General features: G+C 39.2%; 1 protein-coding gene across 1 annotated transcript in view; it reads right to left on the bottom strand.

The window, feature by feature from the left end:
- The window catches only part of CDH13 (cadherin 13), a 766,947-nt gene that overhangs the window by 39,592 nt on the left and 715,332 nt on the right, over positions 1-12,023 (bottom strand). Inside the window, exon 11 of the mRNA XM_034788956.1 lies at positions 10,178-10,320. Within this exon, the coding sequence (XP_034644847.1) occupies positions 10,178-10,320 (143 nt within the window). The remainder of the gene's footprint in view (positions 1-10,177; positions 10,321-12,023) is intronic.

Genomic DNA, 12,023 nt, shown 5'->3' on the forward strand with positions numbered 1-12,023 from the left:
AAGCTCACTGTCTTGCTTTAATATATTCTTCTTGTTGCACTTAATATTTTCTAGACGGGAAGAGAAGAGAAGAATGAAAGGAACACTTCAAAAGTCCCAGAAGTGTTCGGAGCGAGCTATGCAGTCACACAGTGTAATCTTTGGATGGGCTAAGAAGCACATTTTCTCTGGAAATAGGATGCTGCAAATTCTATTTTTGAAAATAACATTTGGAAACCTGCTGTAGGACTAAATGACTTTGAAAGTTTACGGCAAATGTTCTAACTTTCCTCTTGTTGCAAAAATCTTTAACTGCCTCTCTCTCATCAATATTCAGCTAAACCTCGCACGATACAAACAAGAAATTCTCTGCAAGCTGTTTCTCTAAATAGGAAATGTGTGCATGTCAGGTGTTTTGGCACTGACCTACCTGATCTGCAGGCACAAATCCAGTTCACAGGCAAATTCTGTTATTGTCATATGCGGGCTCATGTCTACAAATAACTCACTGAAGTCAAGAGGACTTTCTGAGAAGCAACTCTTCACAAATAAAGGTATCAAATCTGGCTACATTGGAAAGTCTGGCCCATAAATGCAATCCTCTGTCATTTTGCAAAGAACAGCTCCAAAGGTCTCAATGAACAATAATTCATTTCTATTTTTTTTGTTACATTTCTCTGGTACACAGATATCTTCTTTCATGATATATGGAAATAAACAGCCCATAAAAGTTATAATCCTTTATTCATTCCAATATTCTACGCAGATCATATTTTGAGTAATTATATTTCAAAAGAGCAAAGCTCTGTCAGCATATCAAATTGCTACTGACATATGCATCCGTCTTAAATACTGTTTTCAGCTATTTAATTTCTTTTTCTAATCACCAGTCCATGGTGACAAATTTAAACAATATTTTCTGTGCAATTTATATTTTATTGAAATTTAAAATGGCAAGAAAAGGATGAGTATTCAATTTATTTTCCCTTCTCAATTAATACAGCAATTAAGATAAGAGGTGTAAAACTGGCTTAATTGGGTTGCCATAGCAACTAATAGTCTTATTTCTTCCAAAATAGCATGTTTTAGGTGGAATCAATCGGTGATAATTTAACTATATACATCATGAAGCAAAAAGACAGGTTAAGATACATGTAAAGAGAAATTTTAATTGCAAATTGTTGTGCATCTCTTTGTTACTCCAGTTTTTCCTCTCTTCTGGTTGTTGTCTGTTTCTGTTTATCATCAGACACAACACTAAATAATAATTTTTCTTTTTAATGAATGGAAATGTTGGCCCCCTGCAATGTATTTGACTGGGGTTCATTCAATCTGGCCACTGAAAATATTGAAAAAGTTGTAATTAGAACCTTCTGTATCATTTCTTATTCATTTTAGTTTGGAATGGTCAATGAAGAAATTGAAACTGTGCCATTCAGCTAGGGTGACCAGATGTCCCGATTTTATAGGGACAGTCCCGATTTTTGGGTCTTTTTCTTATATAGGCTCCTATTAACCCCCACCCCCATCCCGATTTTTCACACTTGCTGTCTGGTCACCCTACATTCAGCTGACCTATAAATACATAGAACCATAGAAATGTAGGGCTGGAAGGGACATCAAAAGGTCATCAACTTCAGTCCCCTGCATTGAGGCAGGACCTAGATCATCTCTGACAGGTGTTTGTCCAACCCGTTCTTAAAAACCTCCATTGATGGAGATTTCACCACCTCTCTTGGAAGCCTATTCAAGAGTTTAACTACCCTTATTAGAAAGTTTTTCCTCATATCTAACTTAAATCTCCCACGCTGCAGATTACTTCTTGTCCTAATTTCAGCGGACATAGAGAACAAGTGATCACCGTCCGCTTTATAATAGCCCTTAACAGATTTGAAAACGTATCAGGTCCACCCTCAGTTTTCTTTTCTAAAGAGAACACATGCCCAGTTTTTTTAACCTTTCCTCAGAGGTCAGCGTTTCTAAACTGTTCATCATTTTTGCTGCTCTCCTCTGGACTCTTCCCAATTTGTCCATATCTTGCCTAAAGTGTGGCGGCCAGAATTGGACGAAGTACTCCAGTTAATGCCCCATTGGTACCAAGTCGAGTGGGACAATTACCTCATGTGTTTTACATATGACACTCTTGTTAACACACCACAGAATTATATTAGCCATTTTCGCAACTGCATCACGTTATTGACTCATATTCAATTTGCAATCCACTAGAGCCCCTAGAACCCTTTCAGCAGTACTATCACCTAGCCATTTATTCACTGCTTTGTAGTGGTGCATTTGATTTTCCCTTCCTAAGCATAGTACTTTTCACTTAGTTGTATTGAATTTCATCTTGTTGATTTCAGACCTATTCTCCAATTTGTTAAGGTCATTTTGAATTCTAATCCTGTCCTCCAAAGTGCTTGCAATCCATCCAAGCATATTTTCCACTCCATTATCCAAGTCATTAATGAAGATATTGAATAGTACTGGACCCAAGACTGACCTCTGCGGGACCCCACTAGACACACCCTCTCAGTATGACAGTGAACTATTGATAATGAGTCCGAGTACGGTCTTTCAACCAGTGGTGCACCTACCTTACAGTAGTTTCACCCAGACCACATTTCCCTAGTTTTCTTATGAGAATGTCATGTGGGATTGCATCAAAAGTCTTAATAAAATTAAGAAATATTTTGTTTATTGCTTCCTCCCTAGCCACTAGGCCAGTAATCCTGACAAAGAAAAAAAATTAGGTTTGCTTGGAATGATTTATTTTTGACAAATTGTTGCAGGCTATTCTTTATAAACCTATTATTCTCTAGAAACTGATTGTTCATTTGTTCCAGTATCTTCCCAGGTATCGAATAATTCCCTGCTATAATTCCCTGGGTCCTCTTTTTCCCCCTTTTTAAAGATATATACTATGTTTGCCCTTCTCCAGTCTTCTGGGACCTCATCAATCCTCCATGAGTTCTCAAAGATAATTGCTAATGGTTCTGAGATTTCTTCAACTAATTCCTTAAGTACCCAAGGATGAATTTTATCAGGCCCTTCCATACTTCTACATTCTCTAAATATCCTTTAACCTGTTCTTTCCCCATTCTGTCTTGTATTCCTGCCCCTTTGTTGTTAATATTAAATTGTGTTGAATATTTGGTCACATTAACCGTTTTAGTGAAGACTGAAGGAAATAGGCCTTAAACCTCAGCCATCTTGATGTCAACAGTTATTAGTCTCCTTCCTCACTAATTAGAGGACCCACATTTTCTTTGCTTTCTCTTCTCCTAATATATTTCTAGAACCACTTATTATTGCCCTTCATGTCTCTGGCTAGATGTAACTCACTTTGTGCCTTAGCCTTTCTGATTTTGTTCCAACATGCTTATCTTACTCTTTTGAACTCCTCTTTAGTAGTTCATCCACGCTTCCGCTTTTTGTCGATTCCTTTTTGATTTTGAGGCCATTAAAGAGCTCCTGATGCAGCCATATTGGCCACTTACTATTCTTCCTGTCTCGCCTTCACATCAGGATAGTTTGCAATTGTGCCTTTAATATTGTGGCTTTGAGAAAGTCAACTTTCCTGAACTCCCTTTTCCCTTAAATGTTCTTCCTATAAGACTTTACCTCTACCAGTTCTCCGAGTTTGCTGAAATATGCATTTTTAAAGTCCATTTTCCATATTGCTTCTGCTTCTTCTTCTTCTTCCTTTCCTTAGAATCACAAAATCTATCATTTCATGGTCACTTCCACCCAAATTTCCTTCCACCATCTGATTTGCTACCAATTCCTCTGTCTTGGTCAGAATCAAGTCTAAAATGGCTGCCCTGATTACTTCTTCCACCTTCTGAAACGAACAGTTGTCCCCAACAATTCCAAGAACTTACTGGATATTTTGTGTTTTGCCATATTATTTTTCCAATAGATGTCTGTGTAGTTAAAGCTCCTTGTTACTTCTATTTCTTTTGTTTTGGATTTGTTCTAAAAATGCCTCATCCACCTCCTCTTCCTGATTTTGTGTTCTATAGTAGACACTTATCATGACATCATTCCTGGGTTTTTACGCCTTTTATTTTTACCCAGGGACTTTCAACTGGTCTGCCTCTTCAGCTCCTCCTGGATCTCAGAACAAGTGGATAAATTCTTGATGTATAATGCAACAACTCCATTTTGAGCCTGCCTCTTCTTCCTGAACAAGCTGTACATGTCTATACCAATATTCCAGTCATGAGATTTATCCCATTAAGTCTCCATGATGCCAATTAAATCATAATTTAGCGTATGTACTTATAGTCCGAGTTCTTCATGTTTATTCCCCATACTCATTACATGTGTAATTTGTCACAATGTAAATACTGAAATCACTTTGCATTTAGAGACTGTTCTACACAGTCCTACATGTTCTTTTCCCCTTACCATTGCTTAAGGATATTTACATAAAAACAGGGCTGTTCCAGCTTCTTCCATTGATTCGGGGTTCTCAATCGACCCTATCCTAGTTATGTATTGGTTTAATGTAGCCCATCCCCAATATGCCTCCTACCATGAGGAGAGAAGGGACAGGAACCGGTACACTTTTCTCTCCAATGGGGGAATTCTCTGCTGGACATTTGTGGGCAGTGTTCAGCCCCTTTGGTCCTCCTAAATAGCACTTCATGAGTAATGCCAAGGGGCTGAAGCTTGTTATAGAATCAACTCAAATCAGAAGTGATGACTATCTGAGTTTTTAGACTCCAAAGAGAAACTGCTGAGCTCCAGTTCATTTGCAAATTTGACACCATCAGATCAGGATTAAACAAAGACTGAATGGCTATCCAACTACAGAAGCAGTTTCTCCTCCCTTCATGTTCACACCTCAACTGCTAGCAGAGCACCTCACCCTCCCTGATTGAACTAACCTCGTTATCTCCATACTGATTTATACCTGCCTCTGGAGATTTCCATTACTTGCATCTGAAGAAGTGAGGTTCTTACCCACGAAAGCTTATGCTCCCAATACTTCTGTTAGTCTCAAAGGTGCCACAGGACCCTCTGTTGCTTTTTACAGATTCAGACTAACACGGCTACCCCTCTGATATCTGAGTTTTGTGAGCCCCATCATGGCACCTACAGCGTATATCCCTGAGTAACAAAAGGGATATTCCACATGATATTATACTGACACATGGTAACTAGAAGCCACATTTTTAAAAGAGACAACAAAAATCACCATACTTGAAAATTCATAGCACAAAGTAAGGGAACTTTTTCATTCCACAATCACACTGATAACGTCCTGCCTGTTTTCTGGGCTGTGAATGGAAATTTCAAAATCCAGTGAGAAAGATTGTACTTCCAGTGTTCAGCTTGAGCTAAAACAGCCAGCTGCTCTATTTTCTGGCAATCACCCAGAATACTCCAGTTAGTAATAATGGCTTTGGGATATTGAAGGATACTGCAGCATATTCAAACAGGAAATACTAATATTTTCTTGAAAGTTTGTTCCAGCCCAATTTTGCAAACCCACTAGGCTTTTTGCCCTTACAAAAATAAAGAAAAAAGTCCTACAGTCATGGTGCAAACGACCACATTCTATAACAGTGATACTGCAGTGTTTAGAGTGATTACTGCAGCATTTATTTCAATAAGGGGCATCAGGAAGAAGCCTAAAATGTTTTCCAGGTTTACCTAAATCTGTATATTTCCCATTATCAACCTGCTCTCAGATTAAACACAGTTCACTCCACTTATGTTAACTCTGCTCCATGATCTTTTCCACCAGCATGTAATTTCTCCTTTAATAGACCAGAGTCTCTATGTCCACACAAGCCCTTAATAAAGAGTTCTCAGACTCTAAAGACACGGTCTTGACCTTTACGGAAATCAAAAGAGTACAAAGAAAATTAGGATGTTCATTCCAAAAAGTGAAATTTCTTCCACATAAAAGGTCATATTTTTTAATCTATAAAATTAAATACTATGATCATCAAATTCATTATTATCTATGTTGTTTCAATAAGTCCTGGCAGAGATCAGAAGGGCTGTTTACAACTGGAAGAAATCATTTCACACTTAACCAAATTTTCCCTTCATCTAAAGTTCTAATGTTGAAGAAGAATATCTGACATAACTATTATTTTTTTCCTGCGTTGAGAATGGCAGCCATAGCTCCAACTACTAACGTCCTGTTGTTAAGAGCATCTTTGTGGTGGGCTGAAGAGAAGTGATGCAGGTAGAGGTGTGGCTGACCGGTTTATGCACAGAACTGCCAATGAGAAATTCCTGAGTTATATTCCCAGTTTGCGACACACTCTATTTTACAGATTGGGAAAAGTGCCCTTGTTCTAGTCATTTGTATTGTCAAATGACCTCAATCTAGTGCCCACTGGATTCAATGGGAGATTTTCTATTGACTTCAATGGGCACTGCTAAGAAGGGCAAAACAAAACAAACCTACCTCTGTGGATTTGATTCCTGTCATTGTGAATTTGATTCCTATTTCACCCCACCTTCTTATCCATAATTTACACAACAGATAGTGAAAGAACGTGCTGGAATAACTGTAACACATTCTGTAGCTAAATATATCCCAGGCTCTGTGGCTAGCAATGGGAACGTTTAGGCTTCCCACCCCTTTATTGTATGACTAACTCTGACATGCAGCATATTAAGGTCAGGCTTGAAGACTCCAATTCTGGAGTCGAAGCACTACGACTGCCTTCTAACTGAATGCCTTAGTCATTAGTTTTTAATAAGGAAAAAAAAAAAAAAACTTGCTAGAGACTGAATAGCTGTAACCCAGGTTTATTAAACTCCAACACTATTAAAATCAGAGGAAAAATCTACAGGTGCCTTCCCAAGGCATGAATTCAATTTCTCAGACTTATTTTTATGAGCTTAAGTTTATGACTTAAGGCAAAGTCTGCAGCAGTTCAAGCTTCCCCAAGTGGCTCAAACTTGACTTGGAGGTGAGAAGATAGTTCAAGTTCCACCTAACACTTAGTCAAAGCTAGAATTAAACAGATGCTACTTTTTAGGCCATATCAATCACAGAATAAAGAGTCCTATGATGTGTTATTAATAGATAGAGAACATGTTTGCATTGGCCAAGACCAAATCCACATTTAATGAAGATCAAATAAATATCTGCTCTCTTTTCCTGGCTAGTGGCCACATGTGATGGCTGGAGAAAAAACCTACAGTGTGTGCCAGAACACAGCCTTTGAATAAAAGACTCTTTGGTTGAGTGTCTTTTGCCTCTCCTCTCTCCTTGCTCCAAGACCCTTGGTCACATGCATAATTTGAACTGGCTGAAATAACACAGTTTTCAATTTACCACCCAATCTGTTTGGACCGCTTTTAATCTTCCAAAAACAGCCACTATCACACATCATTCTAACCTTTTTCACTGAGTTAAACTAGAATATATTCAGTAAACTGAAAAAATGACCTTTCCCTTTGGAGTTTATGGATACTGCAGCTCTCAAAAAGAATGTATGCAGGGTATTTTCATTTGATTTTCATTCAGTTAATTTAACCCTCTTTTAAAGTCCTGGAAGAATTTTATATTCATTTTAGATTATTCTACCACCAAGCTACATATATTATTTAGCTGTAGGAAATGTAATAAACCTTTTCAAACTGGGCATTAAAGTTAACTGACTAGAAAAATCGAGCAGAATCCAGCATGGCTGGTTAGCACTTTTTTGGTGACCCATCAGTAGGGGAAGGAGGGGTGTAGGATGTGCCTCACTTTGCTTGGAGGTGTCCTATAATGTCAAAGTTGATTGACTACCATGTTAACAGTACCTTAGAACTACTTCAGATAGACACATAACAGACTTCCTTAATGATGTGCTGCCATTGAATATGGCTTCCCAAGTACACTGAGAAAGTTCTTGGTACCAGTCCTCTGTGAAACCTGCTCCTCTTGTTTTTCTGAGCAGTGCACAGGTGCCTTTCCCTCTTCTTGTCCATCCGTTCTGCCCAATATCTGGCAACAAATCCTGGCAGCAGTGAGCTGAGATTCTCCGGTCAGAATGCATGTTGTCATGGAAGTATTCAGGTGCTTCATAGCTGGGTGACCTCGCTCTGTACTGAGGTGCCCAATTCCAACTGCCTCCTAGCATCTCTTATTACCTGCACCTGTTTGAATGATGCTACAGATGTCTTTAACTACAAAAAAACAACCGTGCTGCGGTCTGTACAATTCCTTTTGCATACAGCCATGATGCTCAGATACTGTGACATGAGAACCTACATACTTGTAGAACAGGAAAAAACAATCACTGTGACTGTGCCTGCACTGGCTGGTGTCTGCACCTGAAAATATTCAAATGTTTTGCTCCCTCATTTCTCTCTCTCTCTCTGATAATTGGTGGGACAATTTCCCCCTGCTCCTGCATACAATTCTAAGCCTCTGCTTTCTGCCTCTTGAGTGTCTACAGCTTTTGCCCTTGATTCAGACACAGCGGCAAAATGAGGACAGACACATGGATGGATTTTTAAGAAGCAGGCTGCAACTGCTATTAAATTTAAATAGAGGGGAGGGGCATTACCTGCCCATCATCCATATTCTCCTATACCAGGCATTTAATTGGTTCCAGTTTGGGGATTACAGGGCTCTTACCATATGGCCCCCACTCCAGGTTAAATCCTGGGAACTGAGGAATGCTGGCCAATCAGAACCCCTCCCCTCCAATTGTGAGTGAAAGAGACTCCAAGGGGAGAGGGAAGGAGCTATCTGGTGTCTTCCTCCCTTGCTGAAGGGTTGTTCCCATTCACTGCTGGCCCCAACAAACTCCCCTACCGACTGAAAATTAAGCCGTAAGTAATTTGATCCCAGTTTTCCTATTTGCTCAATATACGATTACAAGGGGTCCCCGGTATCCATCTCCCACTTATCTGTTGTTTAGTATCAACAGGGGTCTGTGTTCTGATTCGCATCAGTCCCGATCCACATATCCATCGCTTCACCTTTTATGTGGCTTTTCTTTGGGTGCTTCCCCCCGTATTCAGGAGGTGCTGGGAAGGTGGGGGAGGAGCAGGAATGGGGTGCGCTCAGAGGAAGAGGCAGAACTGGGTGGGAAGATGTGGAGCAGGGTGAAGATGGGGTGGGAGGGGGTGGGGTGGGCCACTATTTCTTATCGGAAAAAATTCACCAGTATCCGTCGTTTCAGTATCCATTGCCCTTTTCAAGAGCACAACCCTGACATATACTGGGGACCCCCTGTACCTTTCTGATGCTATTATAATTAAGATACATTTTTGAAAAATGATTAGCCAGCAAACAAAGGTAAAGGGGTAGGTTTAGTGCCACATTTCTTCTATGGAAATTACATTAAGAAAGAAACACATTTATGAATATACAAGTAAATCACATCTGCAGAGGCTTCTGTTTTCTTTTTGCATTGAAGGAGATGATTCCCTTTTCTTGTCAGGCCTAGCAAACGTTTCCTGAGCCAAGCCATGTGATTCAAAAAATGTGAAATTACCTTCCTAAAAAGAACATTTTACAATTCACCACCAGGGCTAAAGCAACTGCAGCTGTGGGAAAGGGTTAGCATATTAGCTGTTATATTACATACAAAGGCTCTCTTTATTTTGTGCTTTCAGCTCTGGAGATTTGCAGGAATGTTCAGGCTTTTCTCTACATTTTTATGTGCTACAAAAATCACTTGAAGTGAATTTTTGCAACATACTTTAATTTAGATTATGCTCGACAGAAGAAACGTTAATACACATAATATGTAAAAATATTGCATTTTAACAAGCGGTTTTAATTATGCTTTTATTGTCACTGTCATTATGTGTTAAATAGGATAGAATTCACCATATCCAGGATGAGTTTGTTATTGGTGCCTTAGGCTTAATAACTGCTCAAATATTATGAAGAAATTAACTCCGATAAAGATGATTTATTACTACCCAAGTACATTCATCACATGCATTGTTTACTATTAGCAATGAGGGCTCTGTAGGATTAAATGTCTCTAGCCTAGCCCCCAAACCTATGCCATTCTAAGTTTGAAGTCTAACTTCCTCCGCACTTACTTTTTGTCTCTATTTGTCTAGAAATATCTTAGACACTTAGGTGACGATTTAGCAAATTACTTAAGCTTGTGCTTAACTTTATGCATGTGCTTTTTTGAAAAGTGGCCTTCAAGGGGGAAAAAAAATCAAATACATTTTCAATCCAGTAATGTTATCAGCAACCCTTACTCACCACTGTCAATTGCCAGAAACAGTGCTGTATAGACGTTGTTGTGGACATAGGGTGATTCACGATCCAGGACAGCAGTGGTGAAAATGGTACCATTTGTAGGATTAATTTCCAGCCATCCTGCTGGATCCTTGTAAACAGAATACCTAGGCAAAAAGATAAAAGCCATCTAAACTTGAACTGATTATGTTATTACAAAAGGAGAGCCCTTTGCACGGACTGCCTTGCTTAGGAGAATCTCTTAAGCACTTTCACAAACAGTTTCTTAAGCCTCACGACACTCCTTTGAAATAGGTGATTATAATCAGACTCATTTTACAGATGGAGGAACAGACAGAGAGAGGTGAAGGCCAACATTTTCAAACAGAGTTAGGCACCTAAATCAATATTTAAAACACAGGCAACCTGGTTCTCATGGGTGCTGACCGCCTTCTGCTGTCTATCTGAGGACTTTAATACTACTGTCCATTACTGTAGTATCAGACCGCTTTCCACATACAACCAATAGCAATAGTGAAGCCAGGAGTGAACTTCATCGAGTCACTAGCACTGTTCCCTTTTCCGGGTCAGAACTCCGTGGGGGGGATAGTGCTTATTTTGTTGTTGTCTTTTTCTTGGGTATTTTGGATTTTATTTTATTGGTTGCTAAGGGGTTTGGGATTTGAAGGGAATTAAAAGGATGTTTTAAATGCCATTCTTATAGTGGAAAGGATTTTTTGAAGAACAAGGTTTTGCAGTGTTTCCCAAAGACAGTCAAATGCTGGATCTGCTTGGTCTCCTTGAAATGTTTGTCCCATATCCAGCTACGTCCTCCTCCCCCCTCATCCAAGGATACTTTGTCTTCAGCTCTCACTTGCTTCCTTCTGGGCTTTGTGATCTGCATTGTTCTGCTTCCACAGACTTCAAGCAGCAGGTGCTCAGACTCTGAACAATCAGGCCACTTCCAGAGTCACTTAAATATGGATATAAACCGTTGCCTTCTGGGAGCCCTGACATCTACTCCACTACTGTAGACTATGCTTCTTCCTTATCATGATCATTTAGGTTCTAATCCTGGAAAGACTTAGGCCAGTGCTTAACTTTATGCACTATGAGTAGCATAATTGAAATCAAATTAAATGTATAACTCTTTGTAGGATCAGGGCCTAATTCTGTATGCAGTTAAATACATTGAAATAATCTAACCATAATGAGTTGAAATAACAGACAAGTTTCCTTTTTAATTAAATATTTTAATGTCTCAAGTCTCCAATTGAAGTGCCTATTGCACAATCAATATGCACGTTAGCGAGAGGCTTATCTGCTTGAAATGGATTGCTTTATAGGTCATAACAGTCAGCAAGTCTACCATCGGTATTCTGAATCATCATCAATTGACATGAAGCCTGTTTATTGTTTTATGAGTATCAGTGAAAAACCAGGAGTTTAGAGTGGCCTCCATTTAAAAGGTGCACTAGGCAGGTATTGCTGCCAAAAACCATCCACCCACTGAAGGAAACAATCAAAATCAGTGGATTGTCAAGAAGAAAATAGTGCCAGAAAAGAAAAAAATAAATGAATTGAGGGTCAGCAACGTAAAGAAGCGAGCACACTGAATGCTGATTTCAGAGGCTTGCTTTGGTTTCATGTAGCTGAGACATTCTATTTATTTCAGGTACTTATATGGAAACCATTACTACAGCATTTGAGCACCTCACAATCTTTAACATATTTATCGCCACAGTGAAATCCATTAACTTCAACTGACTTTGGACCAGGCAAAGGGCTCAGAATAAATCCTATTAAAGTCAATGGAAAGATCATCATTGACTTTCACAAGAGATGGATAATGCCCTAAATTCTGTCTTCC

The sequence above is a fragment of the Trachemys scripta genome, chromosome 13, assembly GCF_013100865.1.
Source record: "Trachemys scripta elegans isolate TJP31775 chromosome 13, CAS_Tse_1.0, whole genome shotgun sequence".
NCBI classification, from domain to species: domain Eukaryota; kingdom Metazoa; phylum Chordata; order Testudines; family Emydidae; genus Trachemys; species Trachemys scripta.